At 40.5% G+C, this 25,780-nt stretch overlaps 1 protein-coding gene across 1 annotated transcript in view; it reads left to right on the top strand.

Annotated features, from left to right (window-relative positions):
• The window catches only part of OTP (orthopedia homeobox), a 13,971-nt gene extending 9,274 nt beyond the window's left edge, over positions 1–4,697 (top strand). Inside the window, exon 3 of the mRNA XM_056552472.1 lies at positions 2,244–4,697. Coding sequence (XP_056408447.1) covers positions 2,244–2,762 — 519 coding nt within the window. The 3' untranslated portion in view covers positions 2,763–4,697. The remainder of the gene's footprint in view (positions 1–2,243) is intronic.
• The last annotated feature ends 21,083 nt before the right edge of the window (positions 4,698–25,780 follow it).

Here is a 25,780-nt window from a genome sequence, read left to right on the forward strand (position 1 = left end):
AATAAATAAAAAATCCAAAGTACATAAAATCACAACAACAATGCAGGTGCATATAAACAACATAGAAATATAGCTATGGCCCTGTAATGATGATGATGATAATAATAATTACAATATTATAAATGAGACACTGTCCAGGAAAGAAAATTGTGACACCTACAATTTTAGGAAATTACTTTTATTCCCACAAATGAGAAAGATTTCTATTTTTACTCCTATTAAAATAAATGCAGGCAAACAAATTTACAGATTTGTTAAAAAAGAAAAAACAAACAGAACCAATAAACAAAAAAAACTAAACAAAACAACAACTTGAAAATCTGAATGTAATTTTACAGGAGCAAATTATTGTGCAAACATAAACAGTAGAATAGAACCTTTTATGCATTCCTATATTTTATTTTATGCTTTTATTGTGTCTTTTGCCTCATATTTTGGATTTATCAATCAGGTCAGGATTAATTATCTCTTAAAATAAAGAACTGAACATTTATAAATATTTTAATTATAAAAAACAGCATTAACGAGGTCTTCTAGTAATACAGACATCATATGGCTGTTATCAATGTAAATATTTCAAATAAAAATAAATGAAAAAGAAGCCCAAACAGGTTATAAAGGAAAGTGTGGAGTATAGAGCTCTGCAAAGCGACATTTCTGATCACAATAGAACTGGAAGACCCTATGTCAAATCTCAGTTAATGCATCAGAAGAATCTGTGAAAATAGCATTTGAGCACAGAATATTTAATATATTAATTACTATTATTATTATTATTATTATTAATAAACATAATATGTGTATGTGTGTTCTCCTAACACATAAAAGAACACATTTACATAGTGAATTAAGATATCACAAGACAAGAGAATACTGCCAAACTGCAGGCCACATATATATATATATATATATATATATATATATATATATAATCGTAGAGGTATGTGACCCGCAGTATTCTCCACCTAGGACGACATTATGATATCATGAGACCCCAATGTCCAAATCAGGTGAAATGTATTCCATGAGGTCAGATTGAGAAAATACAGTATAAGTGTGCCCCTCAAATATATCCCTGACCCCCAGCGGCACCCACCCCCGCCATCATCATCTGCTGGAGGCTTATACAGGGAGACCAGGGGGGAATTGTATTTGGACCCAATTTATAGGGTGAAGTAAGAGGATGGTCGGGAATAGATCCGTACAATCTGCTTCATATTACATCACATAACAGCAAACAGCGAGAACACTATTCAGTATCATCATAATGGAAGAATAATACAATACACAACAGTCAGATCATAAGCATCAGTGCATTATCATAGAAGAACATCATACTTTACTCTATCTATCTTTAAATATTTATTTTGTGGAGGGCATTTCATTTGTGGACCTTTGCCTAACGCAGTATTACCTGATTTGATTATGAATTAATATATATACATTCCACTACTCTAAATAATAAGGCACAAGGTGTTATTTCTGCAAACACTCAATAATAATAATAATAATAATAATAATAATACTGGCGCCCCAGCTCCATTCATTAGAATAGGATGACGGGCTGGACAGCTCCTGGTGCTGAATGTATAATCCTCTACAGAGGGATGTGTGGATTGCGCCCGGTGCTGAACCTTAAAGATGTTACTTATATGTGTTTCAAAACACACACACATATATATATATATTTTTTTGTTTTTTTTTTGTTTAATAATTATTACTATTATCATCATCACTATAATTATTCTTAACAATATAAACAACCCGTCTAAGGCTTCCAATCTCCCATTTCCCCGCGATACAGTAGAAGGTTCCGCACCAGGTTCTGTCCAGCCCAGCCCCCCACTGTACTGAATGGACCGGGCCGTCCCCGACTACCACAATTATAACCACATATGTTTGATTTTTACTGTTGTTTATTTAAATGTTACAATGTAATTACTGTAGTTATTTTTTATTATGTTATAGTTGTCGCTATTATTGTTATGCTATTGTTATCATAATACATTTTATTATTATTATTATTATTGCTATTTCCGATACATTTTGTCCATATATAGAAGTTCCGCTTATACTGATAGTTCTTCTGTCTTGTAAATGATGATTCTGAGGGGATTTAGATGATATATAGAAGGTTTCTATAAGCAATGATATTTTAGCACCGGGTTGGGCACAGTGGGCATTCTTGGGTGAGGTGACCCTGGCATAGACAATAATGGGATTCTCTCTCTTCCATCTTCTAGGTTTGGTTTCAGAACCGGCGTGCTAAGTGGAAGAAGCGCAAGAAGACCACCAATGTGTTCCGTGCCCCGGGCACACTCTTGCCCACACCGGGATTGCCCCAGTTCCCATCAGCGGCGGCTGCAGCGGCAGCAGCAATGGGCGACAGCCTGTGCTCCTTCCATGCCAACGATACCCGCTGGGCCACGGCCGGAATGGGGGTCTCTCAGCTCCCGTTGCCCCCATCTCTTGGAAGGCAACAAGCAATGGCGCAATCTCTCTCTCAGTGCAGCCTGGCAGCAGGTCCCCCACCCAGCTCTATGGGGTTGTCCAATATGGGCTCCAATGGCACAGGGCTGCAGTCACACCTATACCAGTCCTTTCCTGGCATGGTGCCCACATCATTGCAGGGTCCCAGCAACGTGACAGGTTCCCCGCAACTCTGCAGCTCCCCGGACAGCAGTGATGTATGGAGGGGAACCAGCATTGCCTCCTTGCGCCGTAAAGCACTTGAGCACACAGTCTCCATGAGCTTCACCTAATGCCCCCAGTCTCCTCTCCTGCCCTTCTCTGTCCATTCATCCATCCGACCATCCTCCAGCAGTGGCTCAATGGTGAGGACCAGAAAACTACTCACCCCCCCAAAACATGTCTGCCCCAGATAGCTGTATAGGTTAGTGCAGAAATCTCCAACCTATGGCTGTCTATCTGTTGTAGAACTACAACCACCAGCATGCCCTGGCAGTGCTTGCTGGGAGTTGTAGCTGATTGGTGGTAGCAACAGCTTTTGACCAGGGATCGTCCATATTTGTACCCAGTGCAGCAGCTGACAAAAAAAAACAAAAAAAAAAAAAAGAACCCCCTCCCCAAAACAAGCTGTAGCCCTTACATCCTATTCAGTTGTATTATTTGAACGTTAGTGATATAAATTGATCATTATATTAGAATATATATATATATATAGAGAAACCAATGACCCTCTCTGACCTGGGGGCAGGCACTCTTATAGACAAGAAGCTGAGATACAGTGTTTCCCAACCAGGGTGCCTCCAGCTGTTGCAAAATCACAACTCCCAGCAACCCCGGACAGCCTTCAGCTGTCCGGGCTTGCTGGGAGTTGTGGTTTTGCAACAGCTGGAGGCACCCTGGTTGGCAGAATATTTGCCTCCTTTGTGAACCATTGACTTTCCTTGCTGCTTATACTGGGGGTTAGTATTGGCCAGGATGGGATCTGGGGGGTAGTTTTCTATGTGAGACGGTTTTAACCCTTTAACTCCTCTCTTTCCATGTCCTTTTCCATACTCATCCCCCCCCACCCCAAAACGAGCTTGCAAAAGAAATCCATTGTAAGCACAATGAGTTCTTTCTACCTATAGATCAGTGTTTCCCAACCAGGGTGCCTCCAGCTGTTGCTAAACTTCGGCTGTCCGGGCATGCTGGGAGTTGTAGTTTTGCAACAGCTGGAGGCCCCCCGGTTGGGAAACACTGCAGTAGGCCGAACATTTGCCTCCTTTGTGAACCATTGACTTACCTTGCTGCTTATACTGGGGGGGGGGTTAGTATTGGCCAGGATGGGATCTGGGGGGGGGTAGTTTTCTATGTGAGACGGTTTAACCCTTTAACTCCTCTCTATCCATGTCTTTTTCCATACTCATCCCCCCCCCCCCCAAAACGAGCTTGCAAAAGAAATCCATTGTAAGCACAATGAGTTCTTTCTACCTATAGATCAGTGTTTCCCAACCACGGTGCCTCCAGCTGTTGCAAAACTTCCGCTGTCCGGGCATGCCGGGAGTGGTAGTTTTGCAACAGCTGGAGGCACCCCGGTTGGGAAACACTGATCTTCTAGATTGTCCACATATGGATTTCTTTTGTGAGAAGGGTCAGTGACACCTACTTCTCTCATAGAAGAAACCAAGCCCGTTTTTTGTAAAGAAAACAAACAAACAAAAAACAAAAAAAAACTTTTTATTTCCTACAGATAAATGATATTCCGTCTTATTTCCTTTTCTAGAGGCAAAAAGCACTTTTCTGACGATTAGCTGGCAGATTGCCTTTGTAGTCCTGTAAAGCACTGCTGGTGTCACTTGTGCCTGCACACTCAGCAGGTGAGTGAGTGGCATCTTCTTGGCACATGTAATTTCTCAAGCCCTGGACTTTGTACAGAAAACTAATCAGCTTTTCTGCATGTGCTGGTCAAATACACAGAGAGTGGAGGCTATTTCTAATGAATGAACAAAGGAAATGTGAGATAGGATGTTTTGTGTAGATAAAGCATTCTTGTTCTATACTTGGTCACATTGTGATATGTTTTAACTTATTGTCTGTGCTAATTTATTGATTTTTCACATTGATTTTTCTTCTTTTTTTATTTTAAATGTTCAAGCCAATATGAAAACCTATGATTTGACTTTTTTTTTCTTGACAAGTTTATATCAATTTAATGTAAATGACAAAATAAAATCATTTTCAGTATGTGAGCTGGACAATGAGTCCTTATGTCATACCTGGTCTGGATGTGGTTGTGTGGGGGCCAAATGGCGACAATGAAAGGCCATTTTGCTGTCGTGCTAGGGTTCTTTGTTGGGGGAGTCGATTTTAAGAAACAATTAATTTTTCTATTTGGCCTCTGGGGGCGCTGTCACTGAGAAATGAATCAAGAACAGTAGCAGAATAGTCTACTTTATAGAAGTTTTACCATGATCCAATTTCCTCAGCAAACTTAATATTTCATTTAATTAAATTACATGTCTACAGACGTGACCTTCGTCTCTGCCTACTTTTGATCCGTTTACCCTTTTTTTTTATATAACCATCTGTGTGGTAGGCGGAGCTTACTGTCATATGATCGGCAACAATTTACCTCATTCTGGCCAGTGAATATTCAGTCAGGCAGGTAGACTCCAGCTGTATACACTACAGTTTATTGGTTGCATATTCACATTTGCAAATATATTTAATTTGACATAATGCATCAGTTTAGACCTTAGGGTATCTTGGTAAAACCCCTTTAAGCATAAAGAACACAAATTATTATGATAATTTTTTTTAAGGTCCTTTTTTATTTATTTTTAATTTTTTTAAAGAAAAAAAAATTGGTATTTCATGTCTGAATGACACTGGTTAAAATGCCAACCTGACAGCGGTGTTGCTTATAGATATGGCTTCCCAGCAATAATGCTTTAATCATAGCACGTTTGCTCCTGGGCCCGGGTACAACATTACCCTCTGCACCCCTATAGTTATGTCCCTGCAACCGGCTATTATATATGTCTCATCCTACACCTGTCCTACTTTATATCTACATTTCCTAAAGGAAAACCAAATGTAAAGAACAATTAATAAAAAGTAACCAGTCATACATAGAGGCAATACAACTCCTAAAATGTATACCAACTATTGTTAGGCTGCATTCACACCTCGTTTGTGCAATACAGTTCCCGTATTAGGTTTTTGATGAAAAACGGATTCTTCAAAACCGGACTAAACAGTATCAAAATGTGTGTACAAATGTTAACTCGTATACAGTTAAAAACCATATACGTTTTGAAAAATTATGTCCGGTTGCATCCGTTTTTTAAGAAAAAAAGTATACGCTTTTAACTTATCACTCCATTATGAATAAAGTTTCACTTGTTTGATTGAAATTCCAAGAAAAAAAACTGTGCAAAGTCAAAAACCGTATGGTGCAGGAAAAAAAAACGGACAAAACCATATAGGATGCAAAACGGATGCAACCAGATGCATCTTTTGGCATACGGTTTTCAATGGAGAGTCGATGCATATGGTTTTCAATACAGTTCCATACGGTTTTCACATTGAAAACATGTACAGGAACTGTATTGTAAAAACGTGGTGTGAATGCAGCCTTAGTTAATGCACCCAGCTTGCTTCATGCAGCAGTCCCCTCTAGGGTGCTCCCAATACTAAGACATGTGTGACCTTTCATATCTGTAAATGGCTGATTTAAAAAAAACAATAAATCTATCATAAGATACATTGCTTAAAAAAAACATGAAACGGAAAACAAGAAGAACTTGACAAGTCGTTTTAATTCTACTTATGGCTTGTTGCATATACAATTGGTCCTTTAATTGACATCCTCCATTAAAAAACATGTAAAACCTCCTAACACAGTACATTGAAAGGCTAAATTGTCATATTGTCTCATTAATGGAATGTAAACACATATTCCATGGTTTACATGTTTTTGCAGAATGACAGCTTTCAAGTAGCATTGGAGATGTAAAATAAGATGGGAATCATTAAAAATAACATGGAACATAACTCTATTACGAAACTAAGAAAACACCAACGCAAATGGATGAATAGGTCACTTTCAAATATAACAGAAGAAGTAGTAGCACAACTAAGGAACTTGAGGTTTACTGATTATAATACAAATACCCAATGTGTCCTATAGCTAAATATAGAAGACAAAACATAGGTAACACCTGTTTAACAAAATTAGCAAAATTATAATGACAAAATAATCAGACCATTGATTTGAAGACAATTTGACATAAAGCAACAAATCGATAATGTAAATAATGTAGTATATTACAGTATATAATACAGAAGACTAAAAGACATAGTTCTGTATTACAGCTGTGTATTGTCCCACAGGGCTATGTGCAACATAATTAAAAATATCATACAATCTCTACTAGAACATATCATAATTTCCGTAACCTGTACGCTAAAATAAAAAAAAAAAAAAAAAAAAAATTTATAGCAATAATCAAGAAAATACAGTGACCCCCTGACCTACAAAGGCCCCGACATACGATCACTTCAGCATATGATGATCTCTCAGAGGCCATCGCATGTTGAAGGCAGCATCAACATACGATGCTTTTGTATGTCGGGGCCATCGCATAAACGGCTATCCGGCAGCGCAGACTGCTTCAGCTGCCACCGGATAGCCGTTTACGGTGCCCCGCGTGGTCCGCTGATGATCACTTACCTGTCCTCGGAGCTCCGTAGCGCACTCCTCGGGACCGCCTGCATCGTCGGCGCTCTCCATCATCGTCATCAGGTTGCTGCGTACGCCGTCCCATCATCCAATAGAAGCGGCGTGTGTAGTGACGTGATGGCGGTGACGGAGAGCGAGGATGCCGGGGAAGCAGAGGCCCTGCCGGAGCGTCGGGATCACCCCGGGGACGCGGCGACAGCGATGAAAGGCGACATTCAGGGCAGCGGTGACGAGCGGTGATGGTCCGGAGCGGCAGGGACATGTGAGTATAACCTCCAATACCAGTGGACCACTGTCCTATACTTTACATTGCACGGATCCCTCAACATACGATGGTTTCAACAAACGATGGTCCATTTGGAATGGATTACCATTGTATGTTGAGGGACCACTGTATATATATATATATATATATATATATATATATATATATATATATATATACTGGTTAGACCAACAAACAAATGTATAGACCTGGGGGTGAGGTTAAAACTTAGATCAACCAAACTGATTCCAGAAGGTCAAGGATTGACACTCAAAAATAATCCCCCCCCCCCTCATCACCATACAGGAAAATACAAAGAATAAAAAAGACTAAATATAATAAATATAAGCAATGAAATTTAGGCAGATATTTACTTCATTGCTCAAAATTTTCAGTCTGGTCAGAGGTTTTGTGCTCACGAATTCTGAATTATGTTGAAACGACAATGGCCATGTGCATTAGGCCTAATTATTTTCTCTGATTGGTATAAATACAGATTTACATCTGCTGGTAACTCCTGATAACCCACATTCTGTACATCAGACATCAATATTATATCTTGTGTCAGGACCTTATTCCTGAAACAGGTGAAATTGCAGTTAAGAGTCTATACAGTAAATATTATTACAACTGTAAGGAAAAAGACAAATCTAGAAAAACAAACAAAATAAAAAAATAAACCAAAAACACATATAGATATACTGTGTCATCAGGGTTTTTAATTTTTTTTTTAAAATGATACATTCTTAACTCCTTAAGGACGTAGGGCCCCGTGATCGGCAGTCGCCCGATGTTCGCTCCGGGGCCTGATGAGAGCGGCGGGACCCCACGCGATCAGGCAACTTATCCCCTATCCTTTAGATAGGGGATAAGTTGTCAGCATGGTAGTACCCCTTTAAAAAAGCTCAAGAACACGTTTTCCCCCATTTCTTATACAGACTTTGGACCGAAGCCCAAACACAGGAAGTGCAGCCTGGAGTGCTCAGCACTCCAGGCTGCACTTCCTGTGTTTTGGCTTTGGTCCATAGTCTGTGTATGAAATGGGGGTAAATATGCTCTTGAGCTTTTTAAGCACAAATAAAACAGAAAACTTCATTTTTTTTTAAACAAAGTATATTAGAAATATTTTTTATTTACCATAATGAATGCAATAGCAAAAATTAGTTTCAATGAGAGTGTCCATTTAAAAACATTTTTATTTTCCACCGGAGTTCCCCTTTAATACTAAACTCTGCTGTATACATTGCTGCCACTTGCTCTGACCGGCTTATAGCTATCCTTTTGGATTTTATATGGTGACTCCACACCTGATTGCTAATGTGAACAGCCTCATACTTTCATTACATCTCTGCCACTGTGCTAGAGATTTTAAAGTTTGTGTATTCAGGTTCCTAAAGGGGTACTTCGCCCCTAAGATGTCTGATTGCGGGGAGTCCCACAGCTTAGACCCCCATAATCTCTATGCAGCGGGGGCCGTGAGATCACGGCCATGCCCCTCATGAGGTCACACCAAGCCCCCTCAATGCAAGTCTATGAGAGGGGGCGTGGTGTCCGCCACACCTCCTCCCATAGAATTGCATTGAGGGGGCATGTTGTGACATCATGAGGGGCCTGGCCGTGACGTCACAACCCCTGCCACCCGCTCCAAGCGATCGGAGCAAAATGTTCTGAACGCTGGGGCAGAGGAGTACCCCTTTAATACTTATAAAATAAAAGTGACGTTTTAAGGGTGGGATTATAAGAAAGTTTTTTTTTACCCCGGGCTGAGGCACGAGGGTTTGGAATTTATTCTATTGTTGCATCCACTCTATTTTATGGATGTTTTTTTTGTAGATGTTAAAATAGGAGAGCCTATGTCATTCACCCATTGTATTTTGTGTTTCACAAAAATTTGTAGAGGAGTATTTCCCAACCAGTTCCCCTCCAGCTGTTGCAAAATAGATGGAGGAACTCTAGTTTGGAAACTCTGGTCTAGTTTCCAAATCCATCTGCTTGGGATCTCTGTAATAAAGCATCCAGGTAGTCTGCTGGCTTTCACCATGTTCTGGGAACAATGTGCACTTTTTTAGGTGTCCTTAAAAATGAGTTCCTCCAAGTCCGACTACTGGGAACCCTAGTAATCTTCTGAATGAGATTTAGATCCCTGACAAAGCCGGTCCACCGGTGAAATATCAGGGACGCCTCTCCTTATTACCAGCAGGGACTATAGGCAATGTACGCATATATCAAATAGGCTGGCTCATTGTGCCACTGGCTGTACTAAAGTATTAATGGTGCGTAGGGACATATCATCCAAACTATAGACAGACAGAGGATTTTGGGTACTGACAGCAGTGGTATACCAGAGATAAGCCATCAGTATCCAGCAACTGATGACAACTTGTCATCAGTTGCGGCATCAGTTGCGTCGAGACTAAGCTGATTTCACCTATTCTAGATGCCGGACATATGTGAACTAGAGATGAGCGAACTTACAGTAAATTCGATTTTTCACGAACTTCTCGGCTCGGCGGTTGCTGACTTTTCCTGCATAAATTAGTTCAGCTTTCCGGTGCTCCATTGAACTGAAAAAGGTGGATACAGTCCTAGGAAAGAGTCTCCTAGGAATGTATCCACCTTTTCCAGCCCACGGGAGCACCTGAAAGCTGAACTAATTTATGCAGGAAAAGTAATCAACTGCCGAGCCGAGAAGTTCGTGAGGAATCAAATTTAATGTAAGTTCGCTCATCTCTAATGTGAACCCAGCCTTAGTGCTCCAGCCCACACATGCCAAGATGTACTAGTCTCAGCAGTGATGGCCAGCTCAGCCAATAACAAGCCACAGCGATGGCCAGCCTCAGGTGATTGGCTCAGTGGGTCATCACTGCCGAGACCGGTTTGTCTTGGAAGCTGCGGACCGTAGCGCTCAGCAATAAGAGATGGGCACCATTCTGGAGATCGCAGGCATTCCTTTAATGGAAAAACGCAGTCACTTTTAGACTACATTTGGTTATCTGAAATTAAAGTATCCGGCATGGAGATGCTGTGGTATACTTTGGTATAACGTTCGTCCAGTTTTCAGATGTAAGCTACAAAATATGTGAACCTAATCCTGCTGATAATGACGATATCTATATTCTGGATCATTACTTGTACCTTCAATATTGCTGAAAATTAGGATAAAACCAGACACAGAACTAGAAATGATATACAGTAAAACAAGATGAACCTTACAAAATAACACGAAGCGTATTTGTTACAGAAATTTATGTGACTGAAAATCTGTTCCATGCATCTGAAGTGGATTATTTCTGCAGCTTCCGTATACATTTCTCTAAGTCCCATTCAGATGAACGGGACAGTCACAGAGATTTCGGCAATAAACATGCATCCCCTGTTTTGCTGAATACAAAGTTTAGAGACAAAGACAAGCAAGATTTCTACCTTTCGTCAGTTTAATTCCAGCATGTAGCATGGACCATAGAAACATCATTTTCAAGAAACCTAAGACAATAGCAGACATATTAAAAGTGTTGGCACTGCCAATGATTTATACAGCAACAAATATTTTGTACAACAAATATGCCTATTGATGATGTGAGGGGCTAGATATACTGTATACATATGTTTATATGTACATATTTATATATATATATATATATATATATATTTCTTTATTATATTTATTTATAAATATATTTAATCTAATGTGTTCTATGTCTCCCTTTGCCCCACCCTGTAAGGTGCATATGTCTTGGGCTTATTTACTAATATCTTCGTCATAATAATTCACCTGAAGTACTCCCCCATAACATATAAAGAGGATAGGAGAATATGAATGTTACACAAATAATTCAGGACCATACATAAGTACATTTGGTCACAGTACTTCATTTCATCCTTTAAAATCAGCCATCAGATATAATAAAAAAAAAAAGAAAAATCAACACATTTTTTTAACCTTAAAGGGGTATTCCAGGATTTGTTTTATTTGACTATGCTACAGGGGCTGTAAAGTTAGTGTAGTTCATAATATAGTGTCTGTACCTGTGTGTCACGGTTTTCTCACAATTCTTCTGTGATTTTCACCCAATATTTATTTTTACCAGCATACAAAATGACTGCTGTCTCAGATTTTTCCAAGCTTGCAATGCGGCCGAGACCTGACTCACTAGTCAGCTGATGACAGGGAGCCTGTCTGCTTCAATGGGTGGAGGGATTAATCTGCAACTAATGAAACAGCTGTAGGCACCCTGATTGAAAACCACAGGTCTTTTGAATGGATGAAGCTCATTTGTGTTTCAATGGGAGAGGTGGCTGATGTGTGGGAGGGAGGAAAATGAAATTATGGGATTTGTAGTAGAAATACCAGTTCACAAAAAGCTATCCACAGTGCTATGGTAATCTCACAACATAGCCATTTAGCCCCAAGACAAGTGCAGATTCTTCCTAAGCATGTCCATTACTGTCTGCCAGGTACGTACTAAAATCACCTTATGGTGGATAACCCCTTTAAGCATGGCTTGCTTGTTTGCCATGATTAAGAACTGAAGGTTACAATTCAAAACACATCAGAGTTTCATTATTTTTTACAATATATGATGGCCTGGTTGTAATTAAGTTTGTGTTTTTATATAGTGTTCCCAGTACATTCAAATATACATTGCTTCAATCTAATTGGGAGTCGGTCACACTTATATCTCCATGCTCTGGAAAAATTGGTCTATGTGGGAGGCTTTTATTGTTTTAGTAGGAGGGGTTGTAGTCAAGAAGAGTTGGCTGAATTCCCAGCTAGAGTGTACAGGAAGTTGGGCAATGAAGACAGCAGAGCAGACAGTTTGCTTCACAACAGAAGGAAAGCATGAAAGACAACAGACAGGTAGTAAAATAACTTCCCATATTTCCCAATATGTGTTCTTTTATAGACAGCCAGAAATAGGTTTTATCATCAGAAAAAACATTTTATAAATATATTGTATATGTTACAGGTTTATTTATCAATGAATGGTTGTTTGAGTTCATAACAAGGTAGGTTTTGTTTTTGCCCATAACTGAGTGCTTCAATGACACATGCAAGTGTAGAGGTACTCCAGTGGGAATTTTTTTTTTTTATCAACTGGTGCCAGAAAGTTAAACAGATTTGTAAATTACTTCTATTTAAAAATCTTAATCCTTCCAGTACTTATCAGCTGCTGTATGCTCCAGAGGAATTTCTTTTCTGTCTGACCACAGTGCTCTCTGTTGACACCTCTGTCCATGTCAGGAACTGTCCAGAGCAGTATAGGTTTGCTATGGGGATTTGCTCCTACTCTGGACAGTTCCCGACATGGACAGAGGTGTCAGCAGAGAGCAATGTGGTCAGACAGGAAAGAAATTCAAAAAGAACTTCCTCTGGAGCATACAGCAGCTGATAAGTATTGGAAGGATTAAGATTTTTAAATAGAAGTAATTTACAAATCTGTTTAACTTTCTGGCACCAGTTGATTTAAAAAAAAAAGAAGAGTTTTCCACCGGAGTACCCCTTTAAGAGGTCAAGCATAAAATTCTGTCTCAATAGAACCACGGGCAAAACTTCACGGAAGTGTCCCATAGTTAGGATAAACGAAAGAGTTTAAAGTTTTAAAACGGGGTTAACTAAAGCTAAGCAATTATTTCCTAAATATGACATTTCTAAATTATATTTTGAAGGTGTTAATGTAAATGTGCAGAAAAGAAAAATATTCAAAAAACTATTTTTATTTTTTAGAATATTTATTTTCCACGTTGCAACTATTCCATGTGCACAGGGCTAATAAGCTGTGAGTTTGCCAATAGGCAGCTGTAAAGCATAAACAAACTATTGGTTAGTGTCCCGAGCTGTGCCTTGGGGAGACAACCAGCTCATTTATCCTAAACTGGATGAAGAAAAATGCAGATGGACCTGATGACCAAGCAGGGAATAAGCAGCACCATTGACTAGACGGTGCACATTGATTTTCTTACTGCAAATACAATCTATGGATTACTTAATCTACATGAAATATGATGTGGAGCTCCAACTAGAACACAGATTAACAAAATAGCGTAGAAACAGGCTCAGACAGTATGTTCCATCAATCCTCTTCTGTGTAAATAATTAGGGGTACATTTATGCACATGCATCATGTTTATAAGCAAGTGGCCTCCATTGTTGCATGTCTCCTCATATCTCACTATGGGTTGGAGTTTACTTTATTGCAGACACATACCGTACACAAAGCGTAAAATGATGTACAGACTTAGGGTGCTTTCACACCACGTTTTGTACTTACGGTTCCCGAATACGGTTTGGAGGAGGGGGCGGGGCTTAATCGCGGCACCCGCACTCAGCCGTATTCGGGAACCGTATTTAATGCATGTCTATGAGCCGACCGGAGTGAACCGCAGCCTCCGGTCGGCTGCGTTTTCGGCCGTATGCGGTTTCCCGACCGTAGGCAAAAACGCGGCTGACCACGTTTTTGCCTACGGTCGGGAAACCGCATACGGACGAAAACGAAGCCGACCGAAGGCTGGGGTTCACTCCGGTTGGCTTATAGACATGCATTAAATATGGTTCTTGAATACGGCTGAGTGCGGGCGCCGTGATTAAGCCCCGCACCCTCCTCCTCCCAGCCGTATTCGGGAACCGTAAGTACAAAACGTAGTGTGAAAGCACCCTAAGCCAGGTCAGACTTCAATGATCATTCTCAACGCATAAAACTTGCACCACATCTTCTCCCTATTCTTCTAGACCAGTGTTTCCCAACCAGGATGTCTCCATCTGTTTCAAAACTACAACTTCCGGCATGCCCGGACAGCCTTCGGCTGTCCGGGCGAGCCAGAAGTTGTAGTTTTGAAACAGCTGGAGGCACCTTGGTTGGGAAACACTGTACTAGACCAATAATAGAGAACAGAACATGACTAAAGGTTTGATTAGTCACAGGCCTGTGTGTAGCCTGAAACCATGAATACGCATAGTTCAGCACAGGTGCTGAAAACACAGCGAAGAAAAACCTTAAAGGGGAATTCCAGGAAAAAACTTTTTTTTTATTATATCAACTGGCTCCAGAAAGTTAAACAGATTTGTAAATTACTTCTATTAAAAAATCTTAATCCTTCCAATAATTATCAGCTGCTGAAGTTGAGTTGTTTTCTGTCTGGCAACAGTGCTCTCTGCTGACATCTCTGCTTGTCTCGGGAACTGCGCAGACGTTTATGTATTTATACGTCGAATTTTCTATCCATATGTGGATATTATTTTTACTAGAAAATTCGACAAATACATAAACGTCATAGTACTCAAAATAGCCCTATCCCATACATGGACTGAAAAAGTGCTTACAAAACCCTTCCAAAATTGTGGAGGTCCAGTGAAGAGGTAGTATAGGGCACTAGGCATGCGTTCTCCTGGGGGGTTTCAGGAGGACCTGAAGGGCTAATGCAATATATTTCTACCTAGACAGGTGTCTTAGGTGGGGTCTTTCTGCCCCCCCTCCCCTAGTTGTGGTGCAGGTTCAGTTTGAACCTTTTTAAGTGTTTTTTTTATGTTAGTCTAGCTTTTTGTAATTGTTATGGAAAATAAAGGTTGTTAAATTTTGTTTTATATGTATGTAACAATGTGGTGTGTGCCTCATTGGTCTGCTACTTTCTTTCTAGTATTTAAAGAGTACCTCTCATGATCTTGTTAAATTTTATAATCCTTCCAGTTCACTGTCCCCATGGTGATAAACCACCCCCTGCCTATATTTGTTAGTTTTCTGCCTTGATATTGTTCTGTATTTTCTGCTCAGTCTGTCAGATTTACAGACTGGGAAGGGGATTTACCCAGGAGGCTGTGACATCATCTAAAGCCATACAGGGGAGAACTTCCTCCCTCACTCTGCTACACACAGCCCACAGCAGTTCAGTGTAAGATGAGCACTGATTGGATAAGGCTGCATTCTCCTCCCCCCTCAGTTTTTCCTTATTTTGGATTTCTGCCAGGCCAGCAGGAGTCCAAAGTCTGTGCAAAAGATGGGGGAAAATGTGCTCTGTACAAGTAGGGAGACACCTAGCGGCAGCTTTTTTAAACACATGAATAAATAAAACATGAAAACTTATTTTTTTTAAACAAAGTACATTAGAAAGATTTTTTTCATTTACCATAAGGAGTGCAATAGCAACAATTAGTTTCAATGAGAGTTCCCATTAAAGTAATGGAGGTCTTGCTCCGACTCCTTATCTTGGGAAGAAGCAGAAAGAAGCAGAGAGGACTGGTGACTGGCAGAGATGGGGATCAGACTGGTAAGTATTGATTATTCTTTATTTTGTCGGTACCTGTGGGAATTTTGAATAAAATTTGTCCTAAGACAAACCCTTTAAGGTAACTGTTGCAGCTATTAATGCGTTAAAGTTGTGTCGAACAAGGTGATCCGTCTTCTTAGCTAAATCCGTAAAACTTAAATGTCTGCTTATTTGGAGCAAATAAACATCTGGATATGTCAGGGAACAATTAACATGTTCATAATGCTTACAGGAGGAAAACAAACAGCAGCTCAGCCAAGGATCTGCACTAAAAGCTGATGAATCTCACTGAATATCACTACTGACTCTAGGCATGATCAGCTGCTCTTATAGTTGTATGCCTCCTACTTTCACTTATATATTAACTTTACTTAAAGGGAATGGATTATCAGGAAAAAAAACTACCCTTTAAATAGTTTTTTTGTAAAATTACTTGGGTAATTTTGGGTCATTTTAAATCGAAAACCTCGGAGCACCCTTCTCATTATGATCTCAGGCAGGATTACAATAATAGGAGATACCTATATATAAGTAACAGAGGATGCTCCATTTACTCTCTCCATATACACTGACTTCACAGGTTACAAGGCATGCTCACAATCAGGGGCGACACTAGCATCGGGCATCTGGGACCAATGCCCCAGATTTTTAGCCCAGTGCCCTGAATTTCCGAGTGACTGCCACTCTTAACGCCTTTTGTGCCCTCGGGGATCCCAGCTCACAGGCTGCAGGCCTGAAAAAAAGAGATGGCAGCTTAAAGGGGTACTCCGGTGAAAACCTTTTTTCTTTTAAATCAACTGGTGGCAGAAAGTTAAACATATTTGTAAATTACTTCTATTAAAAATTTTTAATCCTTCCTGTACTTATTAGCTGCTGAATACTACAGAGGAAATTCTTTTCTTTTTGGAATGCTCTCTGATGACATCACGAGCACAGTTCTCTCTGCTGATGTTATTATAATAATAACGCTTTATTTATTGTTGTCCTTAGTGGGATTTGAACCCAAGTCCTCAGCACTGCAAGGCAACAGTGCTAACCACTGAGCCACCATGCTGCCCTTAGCATACATCTACTATGCATGGTTACTAAAATGGACAGAGATGTCAGCAGAGAGCACTGTGCTCGTGATGTCATCAGTGTTCCAAAAAGAAAGGAATTTCCTCTGTACCATTCAGCAGCTAATAAGTACTGGAAGGATTAAGATTTTTTAATAGAAGTAATTTACAAATATGTTTAACTTTCTGCCACCAGTTGATTTAAAAGAAAAAAGGTTTTCACCGGAGTACCCCTTTAATTTATTGTGGGAATCAGGGCTAGGTGAGATTTTTTTATGTTGGGGCACAGGGGGCATTATTATAATATAGGGGGGACAGGGAGCACTATTGCAATATGAAAGAAATGAAGACATTATTACTATTACAATATGGAGGCACAAGGGCAATTATTACGACATGGAAGCATGAGGGGCATTAGTACTATATTGGATACAGGGGAGCAATATTGTTGTAAGGAGGCATGGGAGATTATTACTGTATGGAGGCACAAATGGGGCATTATTAGTAAATGTAAACAAAGTTGGGGCATTTGGGGGGGTAGTCTTCAGACTCGTGCCTTAGATCTCTCAGCAATGCCCCTGCTCACAACACTCTTTAATAAAGTCAATGAGTTATCTCCAGACTACAGTATCCTAAGGGGCCTGTGGCTGCTGTAAAGCGAACCTTAAAGGGGTTGTCCAGTGGAAACAGTTAATTCACTATTGTCTGCAGGCTGCCTACAAAAATAGTAAACACTTTAACTCACCTTTTGCAACTCTCTCATAGTTCTGTAATCCAGGCACCACATCTCCCGCCGGTCTTCGCTGACAGTCTGCTTCAGAGCTGTAGACATGACGTCACAGCACCACTCCACCAATCACTGGCCGCAGTCGTGTCCCGCCTCTGATTGACGAATGGCACAGAGTGTAGATGTTATGTTTTGCTGTGTCACCGGCCATGAACGGGGCGCCCTGATAAATGGGCTATAAGGAAGGGTCGGAAGGTGAGTTATAATGTTTAATATTTTTGTAGGCAGTCTGGGGACAGTAGTAAATTAATTGTTCCCACTGGACAACCCCTTTAAGCTATAAAATTATCATAAAAAAGAAACTCTTGAAACAATGCCAGAAATGCTGTTCTTTGTTTTTCCCACTTCTTAAAAAATTAAGTATAGAGCAATCAGAAATTGTATGTTCCCCAAATATTTGTCTCACACAACAATCCCTCCTATAGCTCCATCAAACGTAAAAATATTTTTTATGAATTACCCTCCATAAAAAAAATATGTTTTTATTGTGCAAAAGTAATAAGCCCAAAAAACTGTATATATATATATATATATATATATATATATATATATATATATATATAAAATGTGTATATATATAAATTTAAGGCTTTTGTAATGCAATAAAAATACAAAAAACATGGTCACAAAAGGGCTAACTGCTAAAGAATGCAACTTTTTTGGATCGTAAAGAAAGTAGTACAAATCTGTCTTTTTTGATGAGATAACATCATCATACTGTCTCCCTTTACAAAGCTCAGACATTGACACAGTGAAACAAATGTGGCATCTAGAAAAGCTTATGGAGAAGGAGATGGTGGGATTATAAAATGACACAATGCATTGAGAATTATTCAGTCCCCAAAGGTCTCCGTCTACTCTGAGAGGGAGGTTGTTCACCCTGATCATGTCTGTTGCTGCACCATTCATTTTATTTTTGTATGAATTTTAATGGAATATTAATAAAAGTGTTTTTTTTTTTTACTGCCCGTGCGGTGATGTGTATTTTGGATCATTGCTACATACGGTTGGAGAGGACCCAATTCACCCAGCATGGGAGAGGTGAGCTGCATATACTTTTTCCTGAACACTTCTTATTGGTGCAATATATATTTTTGTTGTCAATTACTGTATTTCTGACTTGAGGAGAGCAAAAGTGGAACAATCTTTGAACAAGAAAATGCAGACATATCTGAAAAATATTTATATTTTACCATGCTGCTCTGCTATTTGATGACAACAAGTTACTTCTATTAAAAAATCTTGATCCTTCCAATAGTTATTAGCTTCTGAAGTTGAGTTGTTGTTTTCTGTCTAACTGCTCAATGATGACTCACGTCCCGGGAGCTGTGCAGTTCCTATGGGGAAATTTTCCCATCATGCACAGCTCCCGGGACGTGACATCATCATAGAGCAGTTAGACAGAAAACTTCAGAAGCTAATAACTATTGGAAGGATTAAGATTTTTTAATAGAAGTAATTTACAAATCTGTTTAACTTTCTGGAGCCAGTTGATATATATAAAAAAGTTTTTGCCTGGAATACCTCTTTAACTATCTGTAAATAATTAAAATAATTGTAATATACTTACTTTTTAACTGGTCACACAGATCCCCTCGTGCATTTTACTGTCATTGCAATAGGATTGTGGCTTATTAGGCTAGGTTCACATTGCCATTGTGCTCCACTCCGTTCTGGGTCCATTGAATGGCACCAAAACAGGGCGGACAGACTCAGCCGGGTCACCACAAATCCCATTGACATAAATAGGGTCTGATGGGAATCCAGCAATTTACCAGATAAAAAAAAATAGTACATGCACTATTACATGCAAAGGACTGGCCGACAGAGCTCCATACAGCAGGGCCCAATGGCAATGGCTCATGACCATCATGTGGTATCCCGATGACCCGCAAAATGGAAAGTATATTTATACTATGTTCTCCGTTTACTATATGTGAACACCTTAAACTACTATCCACATCCCCACACACATAATTAAGACCATAAAATTGAATAATAGATGAGATTTCTGAAATACACATCATCCTGTCATCATTTCCCTCATTTTTTTGTTTGGCAGACTTAATGGTGTTTAAATGGGTTAATGGAGATCCTTTTAAAGCCAAGCCCCATTTAATGCAAGCATGTTCCTTGGATCTGTGCTCTTGGTGTTTTCATCAAGGTTTAGTTAATGATTAATAAAGTAATTTTTCATAAAATTAATGAAAGCAATAATTTACTAGTGCTCACAAACATCAATATAGATGGCATCTTCTAAAGGATTGTACAATGTTGCATGTAATTATTGTCTTGACAAATGAAAAGAATGTTTATTGTCTAGAGAAACATATATTTACTTAGCGTCTCAAGGACAATGGATGGCGGGTTGGCTAGTGAAAGAAAAATTTCACAGAATAATATTAAAGGGTACCTCTCATCAAATAAACTTTTGATATATTTTAGATTAATGAATGTTGAATAACTTTCCAATAGCATGTTAATGAAAAATATGCTTCTTTCTATTGTATTTTTCCCGATCAGTCCTGTCAGCAAGCATTTCTGACTCATGCTGGAGTCCTAAACACTCAGAGCTGCCAGCCTGCTTTGTTCACAGCCAAACAGGCTGTGAACAAAGCAGGCTGGCAGCTCTGAGTGTTCTCCTTTGTGAACAAAGCAGACTGGCAGCTCGTAGTGTTTAGGACTCCAGCATGAGTCTGAAATGCTTGCTGCCAGGACTGGTAGGGAGACCCCTAGTGGTCATTTCTTCAAAGTGGAAAATTAAATAGAAAGAAGCATATTTTTTAATAACATGCAATTGTAAAGTTATTCTGCATACATTAATCTATAATATATCAAAAGTTTTTTTGATGAGAGGTACCCTTTAAAGGAGTTCTGTAGTGAAATATAACATCCCCTATCCAAAGCATAGGGGATAAGTTATAGATTGCGGAGGGTCCGACCACTGGAACGCCACTCCCCCAATCTCCTGAATGGGGCCCCCGGAATTGTGCTGGAAGGGGGCGTGCCGATCCCAGCACGGGGGGGGGGGGGGGTGGCCGACATGCCCCCTCCATGTATCCCATAGAGATACCTGGTGGGGGCATGGCGGCCACGGGTTCCTGTTCCCGGGAAATAAGGATCAGATATTTTGCAGAGGTGCGTAGAAGTCACTTTTTGTAATCTCACTATGGTAACATTTTCCCCCCATAATTCTGCACTCAATACCCCATAATGACATAGTAAAAACAGAATGTTGGAAATCTTTGCTTATTTATTGAAAAGGAAAAACTAATATTTTGCTTTAACATAGTTAGCCTCTTTGGCAGAGATTCCAGCCTCCAGTCTTCTTGGGGATGAGGCCATAAGGTTTATCCACCTGGATTTGGAGAATTTCTGCCATTCTTTTTCCTTCAGATCCTCTCATGTTTTGTCAGTTTGGATGGGAATCGGCGGGGGAAGCCTTTTTAATGTCTTTCCATATATGTTCGATTGGGTTTAAGTCAGGGATCTGACTGGGCCACTCAAGGACATACACAGAGTTGTCCCTAAACCACTCCTGTGTTATCTTGGCTGTGTGCTTAGGGTCATTGGGGGAGATTTATCAAAACCTGTCCAGAGGAAAACTTACTGTGTCGCCCATTTCTTAAAAGGCCTGTGAAAAATGAAATAATTGATCTGATTGGTTGCTATGGGCCACTCAGCAACTTTTCCTCTGGACAGTTTTTCATAAATCTCCCCCATTGTCTTGTTGGAAGGTGAAGCTTCAGCCCAGTCTGAGGTACAGAGAGCCCTGAACCAAGTTTTCATTAGGAATTTCTCTGTGCTTTGCTTCATTGAGCTTTTCCTCAACCCTGAGCAGCATCCCTGTCTCAGAAGCTAAAAAATACCCCCAGCACGATGCTGCCACCCCTATGCTTCATTGTAGGGATGTATTGGGCAGGTGACGAGCAGGGACTGGTTTCCTTCAGACATGACTTGATTCCATCAATCTTGGTTCCATGAGACCAGACAATCATGTTTTTCACAGTCTGAGTGTCCTATAGGTGCTTTTTTGCCATCTGCAGATGACTTTCATGTGTCTTTTACTGAAGGGAGATGTCTTTTTGGCCTCTCTGACATAAAGTCCAAATTTGTGGGATTTTGGAATGGTGGTTCACCTTGTAGAAATTTTTCTAATCTTCCATTGAGTGACCATTGGGTTCTTGATCACCTCTACTACTAAGGCCCTTGTCCCCCGATTAGTTAGTTTGGTGGGGTGGCTAGCTCTAGGAAGTGTCCTGGTTGTTCCAAACTTTTTCTGTTTAAGAATCATGGAGGCCACTGTGCTTGTAGGAAATATTTTTTTTTGTACCCTTTTTCAGATCTGTACTGCCACACAATCCTAGATTTAATTTAAACAAAGAGGAACAGCAGAACTCCTCATGGCATAGTATGTTTTAAATATGGTGTAAAAAAAGTGAGAGAGATCCCTTATGGGTTACCGCTCACGTGATGCTATTGTGTATGGATGACTCAACAACTTACATAGCCCTGAACAATGGTGCGGCAACCAGGTGCCGGTTATAAATCCACAATCCATGGAAAGTACAGAATATCAATAGTTCCAAATACCCCGGATCTATAGACACAAACCATCCAATGGAAAAGAAGCAGTGTTCATATATAATGCAAACATAAAGGTATCCTTAGACCTGTAGTCCCCTGTAGCATCCATGCCGACCCGGGCTCTAAAGGGCTTCCGGTGCTCGCGCTGTCACAAGGTTACAGCCTTAAGCTCTACAGGCAGTTCTTTCCCCCTCATGGCTTGGTTTTTGCTCTGATATTCATTGTCAGCTGTGAGACCCTATATAGACAAGGGTGTGCCTTTCCAAATCATGGGCAGACATATAACCTGTGCAACCGGTTCAGCTTTACAGGGTCCCAGCTTGTGAGGGGGCCTGCCACCCTTTGAAATGGCAGCGAGCCCACTCACACGACATACATGTGAGCAGCAGCGCTCAGCGGGCCCTTTAGACAGTGTGTCAGCAGCCGGCCGACCCAGGTCTGACGAGGAACGTACCTCCGCAGACCCATGCAGGAGGATGTCAGTAACGTCCCTCCTTAGGCCGCCGCCGGAGAGGAGAAGCACTGTGCAGGCCAGGTAAGTGTGTCTATGTGTGTGTCTGTGTGCGTCTGTGTGTTTCGGTGTGTGTGTGTCCATGTGTTGGGGGAGGGCTATGCTACCTAATGGGGGGAAACTGCTACCTACTGTGGGGAATCTATGCTACCTAATGTGGGGAAACTGCTACCTTATATGGGGAATCTATGCTACCTAATGTGGGGAATCTATGCTACCTAATGTGGGGAAACTATGCTACCTAATGTGGGGAATCTATACTACCTAATGTAGGCAAACTATGCTACCTAATGTGAGGAAATTATGCTACCTAATGTGGGGGGCCTGAATGAGCTGCGGCATTTAATAAACAATTTACAACTGATATTAGGGGGTCCTCCTGAGCAACTGATATGGGTGGGCGTGGGGGGCCCAGGCACATTCTTTGCACAGGGGCCCTCTGATGTCTGTGTCCGCCCCTGTTCCAAATCATGCCCAAGCTGACTTTACCACAGATCACTACAATTATGGTGTAGAAAAATCTCAGAGATGGTCAAGAGAAATGGAAGCCTCCTTGAGCTAAATTGCAAGTGTCACACCAAAGGGTCAGAATACTTATGTCCATGCAAAATTTTAGTTTTTACTTTTTAATAAATTTGCCAACAATATAAATTATAAAGTATATGTAACAGCTGTACGTTCACTGTATGTCTTAAAAAACTGGTAGGGACTCAAACTGGAATGTAAAGGCTCCTAGGCTATGAAGGTTCCTTTTGCTCTGCCTATAATCTAAATAGAGATTTAGTCATATTGTTCACCAAAAATTCTTAAAAATGTTATAAATGAGTGAGCCGACCCTGGGGAACATAGTCTATATGGCATTGAGCGAGGTCTCACTTGATTCCTCATTATCTACAGGTACATGACACAGTGGAAATGTCTGTCCTAGACAGTCTATTCCATTATCTATGTCTATGTTGCTTTCAGTCTATGTTGCTTTCTGCTAAGGAGAAGGATAACATTAGCCACAGGGACAGGTTGTGTCACAGTCAGTCTTTGGAGCGTGTTGTAGAGGTGGTGAAGGTGGAAGCAGTTAGCACTAGTGGGACTGGTGGTAGGCATGGTGGGGATACTGTAAGAAATTATGGTAGATATGCTGAGGGGGAACAAGGAGCATATGATCAGACATCAGAAGTTCATTGGAGAGGAGTGGTGGGGACAATGTGGAGGAGTTTGATAATGATGGATGATGTCAGTAGTAGTGTTGAGCTGCGTAGGCCATATTCAAATTCGCGAATATTCACGAATATATGGCCGAACATTTGTCATATATTCGCTAAATTCGCATATTCGTAATATTCTCGTTTTATTTTCGCATATGCGAACATTCGCGTATGCGAAAATTAACATATGTGAAAATTAGCATGTACAAAAATTAGCATAAGCGAAAAATTGCATATGCAAATTTTCGCAGATGCGAAAGTTCGCACGCCAGTCTCACACAGTAGTATTAGAGCCTTCTTTACACCACACAAGCTGGAAGCAGAGAGGGATGATCACTGTGATGTGTACTGTGGAAAAAAAAACAAAAAAAACAAAAAAAACACGAATATTCATAATTACGAATATATAGTGCTATATTCGCGAATATTTGCGAATTCGCGAATTAAATTCGCATTGCGAATATTCGCGAGCAACACTAGTCAGCAGCCTTGTTGGTGTAATCAGTTCAGAAGCAGGTGTCAGTGATGCTGCTTCATCTGCAGACTGAAGAAAAAAGCTTTCCTGAAGAGGGGCACAGTCAGGTGATGGTGGTGTACCTATCTCTTTATGGTATCCTGCCGTGTGGAAATTCTTTTCTATCTGACCAAATGCACAAAACCAGGCATAGTGCCATCTCTGCAAAAAGAAAGCAAGGCATAGCCAGGATACAAGTTTAGGAATTACAACTCTACATAAGCACATGGAGTGGCATCACAAGGCCTGGCTAGAAGTATGACCAGTCCACCACTGCCTGCTGTCCACTGGCTAACACTAGTTGACTAATGCCTGCTGTCCACTGGCTACTACTAGCACTAGTCTACCACTGCCTGCCGTCCGATTGGCTACTACTAGCACAAGTACACCCCTGCCTGCTGTCTGCTGACTACTATTAGCACTAGTCCATCACTGCCTTCTGTCTGCTGACTACTACCACCAGTTCACCAACCTTGATGCTACTACTACTACCAGCCAGGCCTACACATACACAACCTATGATCCCAAAGAAAGGGATGATATTTTTCAGCTAATCATACAAAACCTATTTCTTCTTCGCTGTTATGGAAAAAACAATCCTGTTGCAACTCCCAAAAAATTTAGTATTTTTGGAACCTTAGGAAAAAGTAATTATGTCTTCTTCACTTTCCAGCCACAAAACCTGTTGCAACTCCCACAAAGGGAGAATTGTTAATTTTTTAACTTTTCAATATTTACAAAAGCAATTTTTTAAATCTAAAAGTTCTTTACAATTTTGAGACACTATCACCAATCCTGTTGCAACTCTCATAAAGAGATCATTTTTGGATGCTCTGAAAAAGCCATTGTATCTTCCTATACCTCCGTGTGCATTTTAAAGGAAAACTGTTATCTTGATCACCCACACTAGAACCAATACACTGGGTTATTGTGTGGGTGGCCAGGAATCCAAAGAGGGGTCACTTACTATAATCGGCGCTGTGGTTCCCGAACGCTGTGCTCTGTCGGTAGAGCGCATGCGCAGGCAGTTTACATACAGCTCTCATATGACTGCTTTCAGCAGTCAGAGCTCAGGACATGAGAGCTGTATGTAACTGCCGGCGCAAGCACTCTACCAAAAGAGTACAGCGTGCCATGCGGCTGACATCACTAGGACATGGAGTCGCAGAATATGAATATGCTAACTAGAGATGAGCGAAGTTACAGCAATTCGATTCGTCAGCGGTTGCTGACTTTAGCCTGCAGAAATTAGTTCAGCTTTCAGGTGCTCCGGTGGCTGGAGACTCTCTCCTCGGACTGTATCCACCTTTTCCAGGCCACCGGAGCACCTGAAAGCTGAACTAATTTATGCAGGCTAAAGTCAGCCACTGCCGAGCCGTGAGGTTCGTGACCAATCGAATTACTGTAA

The sequence above is a fragment of the Hyla sarda genome, chromosome 1, assembly GCF_029499605.1.
Source record: "Hyla sarda isolate aHylSar1 chromosome 1, aHylSar1.hap1, whole genome shotgun sequence".
NCBI classification, from domain to species: Eukaryota; Metazoa; Chordata; class Amphibia; order Anura; family Hylidae; genus Hyla; species Hyla sarda.